The 18,105-nt window shown below is 40.5% G+C and overlaps 1 protein-coding gene across 1 annotated transcript; it reads right to left on the bottom strand.

The window, feature by feature from the left end:
- Window positions 1–1,225: 1,225 nt before the first annotated feature.
- LOC138215481 (synembryn-A) lies at window positions 1,226–15,390 on the bottom strand. The gene is made up of 13 exons (XM_069177668.1): window positions 15,301–15,390; window positions 14,357–14,404; window positions 13,029–13,046; window positions 11,347–11,448; window positions 10,222–10,784; window positions 9,504–9,639; window positions 8,666–8,854; window positions 6,934–7,028; window positions 6,532–6,682; window positions 4,833–4,928; window positions 3,722–3,866; window positions 2,737–3,019; window positions 1,226–1,987 (listed from the first exon to the last, which is right to left on the bottom strand). Exons 1-13 carry the CDS (start codon window positions 15,388–15,390, stop codon window positions 1,828–1,830), a joined length of 2,076 nt encoding a protein of 691 aa, XP_069033769.1. The 3' UTR covers window positions 1,226–1,827.
- Between the last annotated feature and the right edge of the window lie 2,715 nt (window positions 15,391–18,105).

Genomic DNA, 18,105 nt, shown 5'->3' with positions numbered 1-18,105 from the left:
TGATGATTTAGCTATTTTCTGAATATTTGAAACATGAAAGAAAGATTCCATGTTGAAATTAGGCAGTGTCCAACAATACCAACAGTCAACAGCAGATTGCAATATTTGGGTGCCCTGTGGTCGGGGATTGTTAAAAATAGACCATCAGGGGTGCAGTGAATAGTAGCCTGCAACTTGCACAGCAAATCTCTCCACGAGATTGATAGGGCTGTTGTTAGAAATGAGGAATGCATGCTGTACATCTGAGCTTTCATCATGTACACTGGATTTTCTGGACAGTGGATTTTCCCATTGAAACCCCTGAAACTTCTACTGTGGTGACAAAGTTAGAAGAACACCTGTTCGTTAGCTTTTACTGCAGAAATAGTTGCTCCACTATCAACTAAAATTTCAACTGTAGCACCATTAACTTCAGCTGGTATCAGAGGATCCTCTAAAGGGACTTTTGGAAAGCCAAATTGTTGCTGCTTGTAACTTAGGCTGTTCTGATCCTTTTTCTCCATGGCCTCCCTGGGCTTGATGAGTCTGCGATGCAGGCTGCCTGTTGTGGTTGGGGAGGAAGGGAGCTAGTTGATCATAGCCCTGTGTGTGTGGTTGCACTGATACTGTGTGTAGTGTTGACTGTCATGGACGGGTTGTAATGTCTACCCAGACAAGCCCTGCATTCACATGCCCACTGACTTTCTTTCCCACAATTGTAGCAGCCAGTCTTCCACTGTCTTGTGGGCCCCCCTTTTCTTTTAGGCTTGTTCTTAGGACCAGCTGGTTGACTCGGTTGGTCAGTCTGTTGTGATGGCAGTCAGCTGCTGCAAAGGACTGTACCTCTTCTCTGTGGGCATCTCTCCACAGTTTACACACACACACACACACTTATGTCGTGGGCATGGTTGATTATTATCAGTCGTCTTTCTGCCGCTTAGCGGTATCTAGGAAATAAGCCAGGTTATACCTGCATGTCTGTCAAAATGTCCTTTTTAATCCTTAAACCCAACTCATTGGTATAAGTTAATGGTCCAACATGTCCAACAGACAATCATGTTTCCTCTCTACCATTTTCTGTTCATTTGAACTTTAACCATGTCCAATTATTGTCAATCACCTCGTCAACCTATTGTTTTAAGAGATCCAAATATACGATTATTGATAAATACAGAAAAGTGAACTTTTTTTACACCTCAAACAATTGATATATGAAGTAGAATAGGATAAATTGCCATACTGAATTTGAGAAAATTTAATTTGTGTCTTAGCATGAGAAAAAAAAAAAATCTACAAGTTTACAGCATAGTTTACTGTGGGCACACATTCATTTATACATAAACAGCTTCCTCCTAATGTATTTTCTGCAATGGTGCTCAAAACCTTTACTACAAAAATAAGATAAACAACATAGATGCAGCACACTGAAAAAAATGTACAGTATGTTAAAATTTCTGTCTTTCCCCGTTCTCACATTCCCACTCAAACACCTTCACACACGTGTCTTATTGGATTCTCCTTTTATATATTCTTTGAGCATTATTCTTCTAAATATCACGCAAAGCCATTTCTTTTACTGTCTTTCAAAGTTGGTGCAGCAGTTAGCTGATGTCCCAAATGTCAGTGCAAAAATGGATTCAAATCTGAAGTGATGTGAACTTTTGGTGTAGGATGGCCATTTAAAACAACAGATCTCTAAATGCAGCTGTTATGATGTAGAATCTGCTCTAACAGCGTCTCGGTATGGATATAGCAGTCAGTGAAATCTGCACTATAAACAATGAAGTAAAAAAAGATCACTGTCTGTGTCTCCGTCCTGTCGGTGTACTGCTGCCTGTTTACATCATTCTATTTCATCTGGTTGTCTTTCCTCCCCTCTGGCATCACATTCAGATCCTCCTCTTCGTCTTCATCTTCCTCTTCATCCAACGTGTAACTCCTCATTTGGCCCCAAAATGGAGCCAGTCTGCCCTGAGCAGTCACACCCATCGGCTGAATGATTTGGTCTCTGGGTACGAGACAAAAAGGAAGATATCCATCAGTCTTCACACCACAGAACTCTGTCAAGTGTATTCATTGAAAATTAACTGGTATTTAGATATTTGAATATGTGAAGAAGCCTTTTAACCAAATCAGCTTTATTTTTTATTTTACTTTTGAAGACATCAACTTTTTTGTTACCTTTTATGCTTGTAGGTCATTCAAAATTAATTTAGTATTCATCAAGTTCTTGGATTTCTGTTTCAACTACCACAAACTTTATCCTCTAAAAGAGATTTTTCGCTCTCGTTTCACTGTTGTGCAGTCAGTGAGGCTGTTGGTTGGGAAGCAGTAGGTCCAAGGTTCAGGTCTCTAAGCAAGAAATTCTGCAAAATTGGCAGGTGCCTATTCAAAACTGAACTGGTATTTTGGTATTTGAATATGTGAATGTGAAAAAAGCCTTTTAACCAAATCAGCTTTACTTTTGAAAACATTCAACTTGTCAGTTATTCATATTTCATTTAGTATTTACCAATTACTTTAATTTTTATCCCAACTGCCACAAACGTTACCATCCCATTTCTATTTTGTTTTTCCATTGTCCTTGTGTTACACCTATTTGGATTGTTTATCAATTTCATTCAACTAACGTCAATTGCATTCCGATTCTGACAATCTGTCGGAAAAGTAGAAGTGACACAGATTTTTAAGGTAAAGCCTGAAAGACGGTTACAGGTTTAGAGTATTTGATCTGCATTATCATATAACCACACTCACTGCGATAGTCTGTTGATCATGCCGATGAGGCGACAGGCTTCTGCCTCCTTCTCTTCCTCTGTCATGCCCTCCATTGGATCCGGCTGCTCTGCCTCCACCCGGCCAGTCACCAGGTTAATCCTTGCTTTGGCCTCACGATACTCCTCCGTGTCCGAGTCAGAGTCGCTGGAGTACTGGGAGGCGTAGTGGCCTTCAACGGAGTTCCTTCGACCATTCAGTAGTCCCCGAGCTGCCAGCAGTCCAGCAGCATTGCCGTAACCCGTATATTTGACAAACCGGCGGACTGTGAAGGGACATGAGATGCAAACTTTACTGTAAGCTCTCTTCACATGTGAAGTCATTCAGAGGTGTCCAGTTAATCTCTTGAGGCATATTTATGAAAGCTAATTCGTGTTTTTGTGTGTGATAGTGATTCCATTGTATTTAAAAGATTTCAATCTGAAATCTCACAGCTCTAAAATTCTGCTATGGACTCGGTCACATCCACCACAGTCCCCTTGGAGAGGCCGAATACACATTCACCTGCGGCGTGACTAATCAGAGAAGAAAGCCAAGGAGGACTGTAAATGTTGGACAGAGTTGCACTTTTACTTTCCTCCATCCTAATCCCATTAAACTGAGAAGCATAGATCATATATATACAGATTATATATTAGATATTACCAGGTTTTCTCAAAACAATCTTTAAAATCAGAGCTGAAGCCTGAAAACAGTCATGGTTAGTGCGAGTCTTTGTGCTTTTTATTGGTGACATGTTTGCAATAAATCACCTCAAACACAGCGTTCCACCAGTCAGGCCTTTAAGAATTCATTGGGAAAAGGCACGTAAACATGACAGCCTCTCCTCAGTAGGACTCAAAAGTAAATGTTTCGAAAGGGAGTTTTCACTTATCAAAAGCATCCAAACAAGTTTTAAATAAAAAATAAAAAAAAAGTAGCTTCACAGGGTTTTTGCTGTGGTAGTAACTTCGTCTGGTGGCATTACCATTTTCTTTACAGAGCACAAACAGCAGCTCAGCAGCACAATCTTTCACGTCCGTGTCAACGTGCGTCATCAGGCGGACGAGTTGGCCCCTCAGTGTGTTGTCCTGCTCGGGTCGGATGGCAACGTCCCTCAGTGGAGGTAAAATCTGGTAAACAAATAAGGGGGTCAATAAGGTCAATGATAGCATCTCCAATGCAAAAGTCACCTGACAAGAAACACTCTAATCTGATGGTTTCCTTAATTAACAAACACCAGTGTGAATCCTGGAGGAGGAGCCACATGAATCCTGGAGGAGGAGCCATGTCAATCCTGGAGGAGGAGCTACATGATTCCTCCAGGAAGAGCCACATGAGTCCTGGAGGAGGAGCCACTGGACCCTTCAACCATTGTTTCTGGTAGGAGTGACAGTAAAGTGGTGCAGTGGAAGCGTGCTGGGCCTATAACCTTGAGGTCAATAAAAATAAACCATCTTCTGCTATTTACTTGGCAACTGGCTGTCCTCAAAAATGTTTTATTTTCATGAACCAGACTAAACACTTAATGAAAAAGATATATAAAGAAAATAAGCTGTAAGTGGTGACTGTACAGAGCACCAAGGTTAACCCTTGTTATAGGTACTAACTCAAAGTTGTTTATTCATTATGTTCCAGAGAGGTAATATGTTATTCACTATATACTTTAATATTCTGGCTGAATCTGCATCTTCCAACCTGCTTTATATCTCAAAGTGTAAAGTCAGAGTATTTGACTGTTTGGGTTCCATTTAAAGAAAATAAAGGGCATCTGGTTGGCCTTGAAAATCGTTGTGGCTTAAAAAGTTTCTCCAGCAAATTAGCATCCAGATAATAGATATAACAAACTGAGGAATGGAGTCTCAGAGAGGTGGATGTTCAGGTACGCTGCGTCTAAACAACAGGGGTCAAATTTACAGGAGAAGATTTTTCAGCCAATGAATGGTCATTTCAAGACGGTTAGCAGTATTAAACTCCTGTGAACAGAAGCGCACTTCTAATGAGTGAAGAGAATAATTTCCTTGTGCAATGATTATCAGTGATTATACTCAAAATGTTCAGTGCACTCTTACCAAAGTAAAATCTCATAAATACCTTACCTTTTGCCGTAAGTAGTGACGCGTCTCCCTGTGTACCCGAGAGCTCTCCGTCAGTAGATTTAGTACGGGGGTCAGTTTCTCCTTCAGCGTCTGACCCTGTATACATAAAGCAGTTTCACATGTATCAGTGGGAGAATGCCACATCTGGATGGCAACGTTCAAAGTCATTACATGTGTTTTTTGTGAGGAAGATTTGGTTTTTGGCCCAACCCATCACCATCGCTGTCTACTCTGATGTCTCTTTCAGTCTGTGCTGAATGGCCAGCCAATAATTACCAAATCTATTTGTCAATACAAAACACATGTATGCACGGGAAACTGGTATGATAAGGTGAGCACTGACAAGCATCCTTTATATCAGAAATCCTGTTTCTCCTTTTTCATTGAGATCAAGGACCAAGTCAGGATCCATATTCAATTTGTCTAATGTGCAGCAAACAGAGATTTCCCAATAGATGTTGTTGCATGAACAGCAGTTATCTAATAAATATCACAATGTTTCCCTGTGGCTTCATCACTTTTTGTCCAAAGCTGAAATTCTATTCTGAAAACAGACCTGCAGACAATTAACCAAACTGGAAATACTAATAACATATATTACTAATATACTAATAATCCTTGTGACTGTAATCCTTCACCAACCAGTCAGGTTGCAGTTTAATTCCTTGAATGTCCAGACTAAAATAATATTTAAGTATGCAGTGAAGATTTACAAGGAATTTTTATGTGTTTAGATGCTTGGCCAATAAAGCTGATTTTGATCAGATTTTGAAATTAGACCATACTTATAATATGGATGGCGCACATTCTGAATGATGAAAACCTGCCAAACATCTTCAACCCAACAGTCATCTATATAATCACTGTGGTCACAATCTCCCCTTCTGTCCCAAAGATAATTGCCATTAAAAAATGTTTTTAAAGAAGATGTTGATGTCATCAATTCATTATTGTATCCTTTTATATATTTATGTGAAATTTTGTCATAATTATATGAATTCTTGAGAAATGGCCGAACATGTTTGGTGAGGTAACACTGACACTTTGACTCTCATTGAATACTTTTATGTGATTTTTTTTTTCACTGTAAAATTGCGGAATTGGCCAAACTATCAAGCGGAGTTCCACTGTACGTGATCGTGATAAACACACTGCACATTATTTAAATGTCTGAAAATATTATAGTTCTCATCTATTTTGTTTTCATAACTTAAAGAGGAGTCTGGTGGGCGGAGTCAGGCCACCATGGAAGCTCACCTGCTCTGTCTCCACAATATAAGGTGGTGGCAGTTCTTCTCTCTCTCTTTGTTTCATTTGCCCTTAAGTTTATTTCACTTTTAGTTTTGCAAATAGTAACTTAATTTTTGTAATTTTTTTTTTAGTTACAACTCATGTGGTCTCTCCTTTTCTGCGGCCTTGAACCAGGTTGTGACACATAAAACCAAATTTCAGTTTCACTTTCAGTTTTGCCCCTTCTTTTTTCAGTCATCCATGAATCCTTTGCTGATGCAGCAAGTTTTGTTTGTAAAGGCTTTCTTTGTGCTGCAAAGTCTTCAGCAGAGCTCCTATTAAGTACTGTTGTGGAGAAATTGCTTGAATTTTGGAGAATCGCAAGCTCCGGCAAGTATTGCAGGGAGTGATTGATTTTACAAAAATATTTGGATTGCTAGATTGTGATTTTTGAGGACAGATAACTTGCCCTGTTCAGGCGTCTGTCCATAAACAGCAGCAATGTGTGGACACAGTCCATGTTGACTCCCTCGCACTTATAGGATGCCTTGTCCACATGGACAGACAGCAGGACGTCCAGACATGTCAGCGGCAGTGCTGACAGGATGTTTACTGTATGTCTGTGGAAAGAAGTCAAAACTTTTTTTAACATTAATATTAAGAACATTATCTATACATAATAACATCCATTCATAAACCCGCTTCATCCTGACATGACAACATTGATCTCCTTGTCTATTTATAGATAGATAGTTTAGTAACAGTTACACTTCATAGGAAAAAAAATTATAAATCACATCGAGTCCAATATTCCATTTATTTTGTATAATAAATGTAGTGATGTGTTCAATTTTAAAACAGCATGTCTTACCCTTGGAGTTCATCCAACGTGTCTTCCCCATCACATGGCAACAGCAGGCAGTGGCGGAGCACCGCCGCTAGGTGGCGATACAGGGCAGCATCCTCCTGAAAAAAAAAAACACAAATGGGAAATCACAGGTTTCTGCTGCCAGAAGACTTTGTCACTTTTATGTGAATATGCACACAGACGTGGAAACATGCGGGCTGACTTGATAACCAGGATGGCGGGTTTACCATTTTTAAAAACAAAGAGCAGATGGTGAACGCACCGCTCTCCCTTCCTTTAGAAAGCTTGTGGCTGCGTATCTAACATCACATCTATCAGACCGGCTCGCTCTTACTGAGGAGTGGAGGAGTCAGTTGGATGGTTCAACATATCTGATTTGAATGTCTCTCCAAACAACCTTCCAGTGGAAATATTCCATTCATGACCACGTGTCAGAACCAGAACATGCTGGAGAGACTTCATACCCACTCTGGCCTTCAGATGCCCCAGTGAGAGCTGGAGGATGTGGTGTTGGGAGAAGAATGTTTCGCCTACTTTCTTTGTCAACTGATGTTGTTACCAGAACCCAAACACACAGTGGTGAATGAATGAGTAGATGGACGGATTATGGATTTAGTGAGCAGAACCACTTTCTTTATTTTTATGTAAGAAGCAAACGAGTCCTGATTGTGTGATATATTAATGTCCAGGAAGACAAAGTACAGTAAAGAATAACAATAAGTGAGGATGACTGGATTAGTTTTAATCTGCTCTGGAATATTGTAAAGTATATTTAACTTTTTTTTAACCCAATCACCGGACAGAACCTAACCTGGTGTGAACTGGACCTTGTTTTCATGATGGGACTTAAACTCTGAATATCTGGTCTGGCCCTCCATAGAGGATCATCTAAAGTCGTTCCATCCTACTGGGCGTAGACCTCGGGTTCATTTTAACCAATCAGCATGAACTAAAACTGGCTAACACTCTGCCACCGCTACAACTACCTACCGGGTTTTTACTGAGTACAAAATATTTGTTAAATGAACTCCAGCAGCTTAACGAGGAGCTCAGAGTTCAGTGTTTTATTCCAGTCAGCGAGAGTTAAAAAATATTAACGTTGCGCTCGTCAACTGTCACAGGCCGTCCAATCGCAGCGAAGGAGGGGCGGGACAAACATGGTTAACCACCGACGCTGGTCTCTGATTGGTCCTCCCTTCAGAGTGGCTGAGCTAACTCTGATACGGGCCGGACTGTATTCACGGAGAAGTGAAGCTGTGAGCGACAGTTGAAGCCGACAGGTTGACAGAACTTTGATGTTTGTCAAATCTATAAAACAAAATTTCCTTCAAGTGTCCACTACAGCAGAGAGAGTGCAGACCGGAGGGAGCTTCTAGTTGAGTTATGTTTGTCTCATCTGCCTGACTCATCGATGTTTCATCTGACTGACGTTTGTGAGAATCTTTGGCCCCAACCAGCTCTGGAGTATCAGCAGCCTGTCAACGGATCAACAAATGCTCCCATTGGGCCCCATGATAACACAAATTGCACATCTCTGACTGCTTTTTACTACAATATGTGACCACAGCAACCTGCAGTGTGAAGGTGTTAACCGAGTTTCAGCAGCTGCTTGGATCAGCTGAAGCTCTTGGATCCAACAGTACCCGATGACGGGCCAAACATGCAGCTTAATCAACATTTAGATAAAATGTGTGGCTTCTTGAGTTGTGAGCAAGTTAAATTTGTGCATCTTCACCTCGTCCGGCTCCTGCCTGTATAACCTGTGAGCGATATTGAAGAGAGTCTTGAGGATCTCGATGACATCCTGCGACGCCTCCCTTGAGATGGGAGGGGCCGTTCTGTCGGTGAGCACCTCGTGCCCCTCCCCCCACCTCACCGCCAGGCTCTGCTCCAGGCCTTTGGTCAGCACCGACACGCCTCGCTCCTGATGGGGGGGGGAAACAACGCTGAGCTCTGAAGACGATGTAAAGTGCTGATTTTTGACACAGATAGGGAAATTCATAATGTTTCTGATTTTAAAGCAGCACTGTACACTGATTAGAGTGAAAACTGACATGTTTGTGTGATATGATGAGTGCACAGGTGGTGTTATTATTCCAATTTCATATCCTGATCATAGAACTATTACTACATAATTTATTGAAGTTATTGTCTGACTACAATTACATTAGGTGCGCGTATTGTGCACGCTTAGTAGGTTTTAATGAGGAATAATTAGTAAACTTTCACTGAGATTGTAAAGCGGTAATAATGATAATGTCTTAGTATTCTATGACCAGCAGCAGAACAACTCTCTATATATATATGTGTGAATGTATGTACATAAGTAATACATTGATTGATATCAATGCACCTGAAAGACACAGACACAAAGCAGCCTGTTCTTGGAAGAGCTGCAGAGAGAAGCTGAAGAGATGTCAAATCATTCGGTGAAGGAAGTTTGAGAAATGTTGGGATCACAGTGTATGTTTGGTTTTTCAGGATCACAAAATTATGATTTTGTTTTCTCAAGAAAACATTTCAAAAACATAATTGAATCCACTCCGGTCTTTCTCAGATTTGAAAGCGTGTACCTGTTGCAGCTGCAGCCGGAGCTCAGGCCTCAGGGCTGTCAGTAGGAAGAGAAGTCTCAGCTTGTAAAAGTGGTCAGTGGGCGGCTCCTCACTCCAGATGCCACGCTTCAGACTCTCCCACAAACCTTGAAGAAGCCTTCCATGGAAACAGGGGGGGAAAAAAAAAAAAGTGAGGTTGATCAGCAGCTGGTGAGCACCATTCAAAAATCACCTTTTTTGTGTTATAGAAACAGCTCATACTTAATATAATGAATAAATAAAGGAATAGTTCCAATGCATGCAATTTGGTGGAATTATTGTTCAAACAATTCATCTCAGTTCACAGCAGATAAGATCATGTAATCAGACTCAAGCAGCATCCATGAAAAGGAAAAGTCTGTGAAGTTGATTGGTTGATTGGTGATGTTTTAAAAAAGTTGTAGTCTTCACATCCTGTAAAACTCACTGATACCATTTGTTTGTTTGGTTTTCTATTCTAAAGTTCTTAGATACTATTATTATAAATCTTATGAGCGTCAGATATTTTGCCAAACTGGAACTGCATCGAACTTTTATTCAGCTATTGGAACACAATTTTGATGGTGCTTGCCAACGACTTGTCTTCGTGTTATGTAGCTTCACCGATGTCTCGGGTATTAATGATTTTAATAACGACTGAAGTTTAATCCTCATTGTTAGAATTGTCTGGCTAAATGGACGCATTTTAAGAGGGTGTCACCTGAGTGCGCTGGCCCTCTCCTGGGCCCGAGGGCTGTTATAGATGATGTTACACAAGACTTTCATAGCCTCCTTCCTACACGCCTCCCCGTCCTCCTCCTGCTCCTCCTCCTCGCTGTTCTCCTCCCGGTTGTCTTTCTTTCCACAGGCGAGCACCACCTGACCTCCATCCCCTCTCGGCTTGGGGCTGTGATACGGTGAGCTGTTTGTGGCGGCGGCACCAGCCACGCCCACAGATATAGAAAAGGAAATGGCCGAGCTGACGGACGCCGGTTGAGCGTCAGCGACGGCGGCTTCATCGTGGCTGCTCGCCTCTCCTCCGCCGATCTGACCGTGTGTTCGGGCTGACTCGTCTTCTGCGTCTGTTGTCTTTTCTTGCAGTGGACATCCCTGCGGTAATGTGATGCCTCCCAGGTGTGCGAAGGTGAGAAGGGCGCTGTCATTCACCAAGGGCCCCAGGGCCCTCCGGTCACGGGACAGGATACGCAGAGTATGTAGGCAAACCCTTAAAACGGCTGGCTGCAGCTGACTGCCGATGAAGGACAGCAGGGCGGCGGCCAGATGCTGAGAAATATTTAGTGGAGACGGAGAAGTTACATCGATGAAGGTTGAGAAGCATCATTGGAAGAGGAAAAGAATGAAAGAAACTACGAGCATACAGGCAGTAGACGTTTAACTGAGGAGTCACTCGACAACAAGACACAGCTGAGAAGTCAAACTTATCACATCTGATAAGCGATAAGATACAAAAGATATGAGATGTATGAGATAAGAGATATATAAGATGTATTAGATATGAGATATATGCGATGCAAGATATATGAGCTATGTGAGATACAAAATATATGAGCTATACAAAATATGAGATATACGAGCTACACAAAATATATGAGATATACGAGATATTTGAGATATAAGAAATATTTGATATATGAGATAGAAGAGATATGAGATATAAGACATATATGAGCTATACGAGATGTATGAGATATGTGGGATATACTGACAACTTCTGCAAAAACCTGGTGCTTCTGACATTTCTGCACACACACACACACACATACAGACAGACACACACCCTCACACTCAACCTCACATCCAGAGACCGATTCAATCACTGGCCTACCTCTCTGAGAAGAAGATCCGGTTTGTCATCATCTGGGTCAAAGTCAGAATCAGAATCAGAATCAGAATCAGGAGCAACGTCCCTCACTTTGTTCTTCCTGAACTGTTGGACCAAGATGGAGAATCATCATCATCATCATCAACACACAATCAGCATCAACACACAATCAGCATCAGCGTCAACACAATCATCATCATCATCAACACACAATCAGCATCAACACAATCAGCATCATCATCAACACACAATCATCATCATCAACACACAATCAGCATCAACACAATCATCATCATCAACACATAATCATCATTATCATCAACACACAATCATCATCATCAACACACAATCAGCATCAACACAATCATCATCATCAACACAATCATCATCATAATCAACACACAATCAGCATCAACACAATCATCATCATCAACACAAAATCAGCAGCAGCAGCATCAACACAATCATCAGTATCAACACACAATCATCATCATCATCAACACATAATCATCATCATCATCATCATCATCATCAACACACCATCAGCATCAACACAATCATCAACATCATCAACACATAATCATCATTATCATCATCATCATCATCATCATCATCATCATCATCATCATCTATGCCTGTCTCATTCTCATCACCTGTCTGGAATCTGGCCACATTAATTGAATTAGTTCGTCACTTAAATACCTCTGAAACCAAATCCAAAAACCAGACTGGGTCTGAACCTCGCAGACCTACACTGTGTATGGGGATCTTACATCACGTCCAACGCAGCACAATGATAACGTTAACTTGAAGTCTTTGAGCAGCAGAATGAGAGGAGATTTGGAAATGAAGCTACAAGTGACGACGCTAAACCTGACAGTTCCGACGAAACTTTAAATGCTGAAAAGGAGTCGGACTTTGGAGTTGAGCTGCTGCCAGTCTAACAATAGAGTGAAAAGACGTTTCCATGGCAGCCAGCTCAGTTTAGTTTACCCTCCCGGGACCAGAGGAGTAGTGAAGACCTCCGTGAGTTGTGTGGGTTCGGACGTTTTGACCACTGACAGCATGAAGCCGTCTGATTTTTGATTTCATTTGAAAAGAAAATTTCATTTTAACAACAAAAAAATGACCATCGAGAACCGTGCATCTCCCATTTCAAAGGCTGGGGAAGCTTTTCTCACACTGGCTCATATTGTAAAAGCCGCTCACCCTCATACTATCGAGAAAACACTGAGATTACTCCACGCGGAGGAGATGACTTTTATCATCTGTGGCAAGAAGGGTTAGAATTCTCCTCCTGGAGAATCGCTGATAAGGCTGAGGATGTCAAATCTAACCCAGTAGAGCACATGCTCTTGATGTTCTTGATAATATTGATTGTCAGAGAGAACAGAAGCTTTCCTGCACGGAGAGTTCTTGTAGTTTCAGCATGTCTGCAGGATGAAGGTCAACGCAGTCCACACGCTCCAAGCAGCTTTGGAACATCTACACATGATTAACCATCGGTGTTGAAACACACAGACACGTAGACACACACACACACACACACACACACACACACACACACACACACACACACACACACACACACACACACACACACAGTGACTCAGCATTCTAAGCACTCTTTCAGATTACTGTAATACACAGTAAACTCACAGTCAGCACTCTCTCTCTTTATTTACCTCTTCCAGCCGCCGTTGCTGCAGCCAGTTTGTCCACGAACGGCGACAGAATTGCATGCGTTAAAAGCAGTGTTGAGATTAAAGCATTACAGAAAGATAACAATTAAGATGGGGGAAGGAGAGGGGCATCAGCAGAACCACAGCATCAGAGATAGAGACGAGTTATTCTGAGACACTATTGCTACTACTGAGACACTCTCCACCACCTGCTGCAGGGACAGCAGAGCACTTTCTCTAAAAGATTCCTCCAGCTCCGCTGTCACAAGGACAGATACAGGAGATAATTCCTGCCGACCGCAATAAGACTGTATAATAACTCACCTCTGGCAAAATCCATCACATAACAATAACACTGTTGACTGTGTTTCTTGGTTGTTTGTATATAATATATATATATATACTGTACTGTATATACTGTATATACTGTGCATTTTATATTTTATATTTATATTTAATATTTTTTACTGCTATTTTATTGCTTTTCTATTAGTCTATTATTATCTTATTGCTTCTGTATGCTGCTGTAGCGAAAAAAAAATTCCCCTCGGGGATTAATAAAGTAACTACCTAACCTAACCTATTGTTAAACATCCTGTGAGGTGGGACCATTGAAGCTCATCTTCCTCGTCTGAATAATTTTCCACTGATGTCCTCCCTCATCATGACGTATCAATCTCAACATGCCACCCCTTCTAAATGAACTGTCAAAATAACATCCAGTCTGTATTTTTACGTGCACTGCTCAAACACTGGATGGTTACTGGGCCTCAAAATAGGACTTGCATTTGGTATTCAGTAATGTAAGCATTGAGCGACATTAAAGTTCTCCAAAACGTTGATTGCTTCTTTGTAGTTGTAGATTGGGTTAATCTTGTATATAGCACATCCTGTTGATCACTCTGCCAACAGTACCACAGTTACAGAGAGGCCAACCTAAATATAAAGTCACTAAACATTTGCAAAGGACACGCGAAGTTTAGCGCATGCAGAAAAGTTTTTTTTTTTCCTTTAAAGGACCACAGAAATATCTTCAGAAATATCTCATTGAAATGTGTTAACACTACTTTAGGTCTTTGTTTATTTTACTGACAATTTTTTTGTTGTTGTTTCTTTTTTTTACTGCTGCAACTTAATAAGCATTTTTTTTTTTTTTTTTAATAGTTTAAATATGGCCTGTGTCATATACATGCTGCCAGTAAATGTTTGGTATTTTCAAACATTTTAATAGATGAGGTCAGATGTCGAATAAGTGTTGTGTTAAGGTGTACGATAGGTTGAGGTGAAGGGGGCGCTGAGAAAAAAAAAGCACAATAATTAAAGATGCTGACCTTTTTTCTCTCCTGCACCTCAGTGTTGAAAAAGAAGCAATCTGCATACTGTGGAAAAACAAGAAGATACACGACTCAGTAAAGTGGAAGAAAACAAATCAAATATTTTACAACTTGCACCAAAAAGGTTATGATACAATATCCGCATGTCAATCGATCGGCAACTTCTATTTCACAAAGACAATATATGAAGGAAATCAAGTAGTACCTCTGTTTTTTTTGTGTGTGTTTATAACACAATATTATTGTATTACAATATTCAATTTTGATTTCCTACTGACATTTACAAAACCAGCTTACAGTGAGTATTCAATATAGAACTGGAACATATTCAGTGACTAGAGGGAGTGACAGTGGGCTGTTACAATTCTGCCAATGTTGACTAAAATCAACCGAAAAGAGCACACACACACACACAGAGAGAGAGAGAGAGAGAGAGAGGGGCAACCATCATTTGTCCAGAAATCCTCCACCTCACAAACGAGGGTTAACTTCAGTACATCCTGAGAGAAAGCAGTTAAACAGCTCCTCTGGCTGCAACATCATTCACTGGCTGTTACACCCAAAGAGAAAACCCAAGTGTCCTCCTTCACGCAGAGGACAGAGTGAGACATAGTCATGACATCAGAACACAGAGCACGGGAGGGAGGGAGACGTAGTCATGACATCAGAACACAGAGCAGAGGAAGGAGGGGGATGTAGTCATGACAACAGAACACAGTGCAGAGGAAGGAGACGTAGTCATGACATCAGACAACATGTTATAATGTGCAGACAACAGGCTCCATCAGTGCAGATGAACGAGCGATATGCTCATTGCTTTAGCATCATTTCAAACCAATTAATTCAGCCACTGAAAATGTCATGCAGACTGTTTCTCTGGTTACGAAAATGAATATTTCCAGTGCCAGACAGATGTAGTAGTCATAGCAACCGTATGGGACCTGGGTATTGTAGCTGCTCAGTAGGAGCTGGACGGTGTCCTGGTTTCCCTGGACGATGCTCTCAATGATCCGCTCCATGTCTGGCACCATGTCTGAAACCCAGCAGGAGGGATGAAGAGAACAGTCATCATCATCATCGTCATCATTATTATCATCATTATCGTCATTATCATCGTCGTCATCATCATCATCATTATCATTATTATCGTCATCGTCATTATTATTATTATCATCATCATCATCGTTATCATTATCATCATTATCATTATCACCATCATTATCATTATTTTTATCGTTATCATCATCGCCATCATTATCATCATCGTCATAATCATCACCATCGTCGACATCATTATCATCATCATTGTTATCGTCATCATCATCATCGTCATCATGACATCACCATCATCATCATCACCACCATCATCCAGGAGTATTTTTTCATTGTGACTAAACTTAGAACATCTATATACATATACACACGTATATAGATAGATAGATAGATAGATGGATAGATGGATAGATAGATAGATAGATAGATAGATAGATAGATAGATAGATAGATAGATAGATAGATAGATAGATAGATAGATAGATAGATAGATAGATAGATAGATAGATAGATACACTTCCACATCTTTGGTTGTCTGAAGGATCAATATTTATGAAACATGAAACGAAGCTCATGCAGAAGTTCAGTAAAGAAGATCCGTTTTCGAACTTATTACTGTCATTTCTTTTTAATAAATTGTGTTTCACTCCAAATGATCTCGCCGCATTGAAATAACTGTTATCAAGTAATAACAAGAAAATAATGCATTAATCATGACAACGATCTGATGAAACAATAGCAATGAAAAAGTTTTATGACCAGAAGTAAAGGAAACTGTACTTTTTCCAGCAATAAAAATGTAAAAAAAAAAAAAAAATGCAAACACATCTCAGTAAACTGTATAAAGTGAATATATGAAATGTTTTAGATTCAAGACTTTTAGTTCTGCAACATTTCCATGTTTGAACCGTGCAGCATGATGCCTGTCACTCACCTGTTGTTGTTCCGGAGAAGAGTGGACGCACACAGCCTCTGACAACTTCTTCTCTGATGAAACCATGGATGTGTAATCTTACCCGCTTCCCCCTTCCCCTCCCCCTTCAAGCTCTAAGCCCTGGATTTGGATCTGGCCTCCCCACACTGCACTCAGCACTCTCCACTTGCAGCGAGGGATGCAGATGAGCTGAGTTTGGAGAGTGTGAGGAAACACCCCAAACATGGTCGCTAGGCTCAAACCTCCACTTATAGACATGAAATTCCAAAATCGATGTAGGGAGCAGAGTCACGTTGCCCTCAGGATAAAATATCATCTTTGTAAATGAGGTATATACACAACAGAAGCAGCGAATCACATAGTACTCAGAATAATATTTATATAACCAGCTATTTAAAAAAAAATAATAAAAGAAATGGCTCCATCTTATAGATTTTTTGAGTGACTCTCAATGCTCAATAGATGATTGTGGATTTCTGGGAATTAGTCCCCGTTATATATAACATGTAGGGAAACATGTTTTTTATGTTTGTCCTATATATATATATTTTTTTTTTAAATAGCTGTCTCAAGAAAACAACGAAACAAATCGAAATTCAGTCCAAGACAAAAGTGTTTAACATCAAAAATGATCCTGGCTCTTGTGACGCACCTCTGATTCAGCCTACTAAATACATTTTAAATAAGAAATCAGTTTGAATTGAAGAAATAATGTGGAATGACTATGTTTTCATACTCCGCAATGAACAGAGACTGTATTATTCATTGATAGTTTTTACTACAAAACTAAATGACTGTATTCATGTGGGATGTCCATCCATCCATTTCCTATTCAATTCAATTCATTTTTTTTTTATATACACCAAATTATAATACAAGTTATTTCAAGGAACGGTACAACATTATAGGGAGGAACCCGACAATTCAACATGAGTGAAGCAAAACTCCCTTTAAACAGAAGAACCAGACTCAGAGGTGCTACCCTATGCAGGATCACATGATGGCTTGGTATTGATTCTGATTTTCTCTGTTCGGTTCTGGTTGTGACCTGTGACATGTGCATGGGCCGACAGTGGAAGGTCTGGCTCCAGAGAACTAATTCAGTTGATGATCAGTTGTTACGTGTACAGCTGATGTCTGATCATCAGTAAATGTTAAACAGCGAACTGAATAAATCAGAAGGAAAAGATTGTAGAGAAACAACATTTTGGTCTCAAGGGAATTTTCTGGGTCTGAAGTTCAGAAGCTGTTTTAGACGATTCACCCAGCATTTTAATTTATAATAGTGTCATGATAGTTGGGGTTTGGACTATGGGACACTATGTTGGCCACTCCTGAATCTGATTCCAGGCCCAGGGATGCTGAGGAACATGTGACGCCATGAATGAGCAACTCCTGACTGATGGTGTAATAGTAGTGGGTGCAACATGTGATGCTCCAGAGAAATAAACTGATTTTAAAACCTGCTGACCTGTTCATTGTATGAGGGAAGCTGTTTTTGATTATTAATAACGTTTTGTCTCTCAGACAGGAAGTTCAGTTTTGATGGTCTTCACTTAGAAAACCAGGAAAGTGACAACTGAGTAAGCAAAAGGGAGATCCAACTCAGAGTCACAGGTACAGTCCAAAAAGTCTGGGACAACAGAAATAGAGACACGGGGCGGGACAACCGAGGTAGAGACACGAGGCGGGATAAAAGAGGTAGAGACACAGAGCAGGTAGAGACAGGGGGGGGGCAACAGCGGTAGAGACATGAGGC

Source organism: Embiotoca jacksoni, unplaced genomic scaffold (assembly GCF_022577435.1).
Source record: "Embiotoca jacksoni isolate LCO1_2020_lvr unplaced genomic scaffold, fEmbJac1.0.p SCAF_76, whole genome shotgun sequence".
Taxonomy (NCBI): domain Eukaryota; kingdom Metazoa; phylum Chordata; class Actinopteri; family Embiotocidae; genus Embiotoca; species Embiotoca jacksoni.
The sequence above is the reverse complement of the archived record's forward strand: the minus strand, read 5'-3'. Positions and strand labels throughout refer to the sequence as shown.

Coding starts and splice junctions, on each gene's coding strand:
- LOC138215481 (XM_069177668.1), bottom strand. CDS start 15,390: ATGGTGCCAGACATGGAGCGGATCATTGAGAGCATCGTCCAGGGAAAC. Junction 8,855..9,503: donor TCCGGCTGCAGCTGCAACAG/GTACACGCTTTC, acceptor CCCCCCCATCAG/GAGCGAGGCGTGTCGGTGCT. Junction 3,867..4,832: donor GTCACTACTTACGGCAAAAG/GTAAGGTATTTA, acceptor TTTGTTTACCAG/ATTTTACCTCCACTGAGGGA.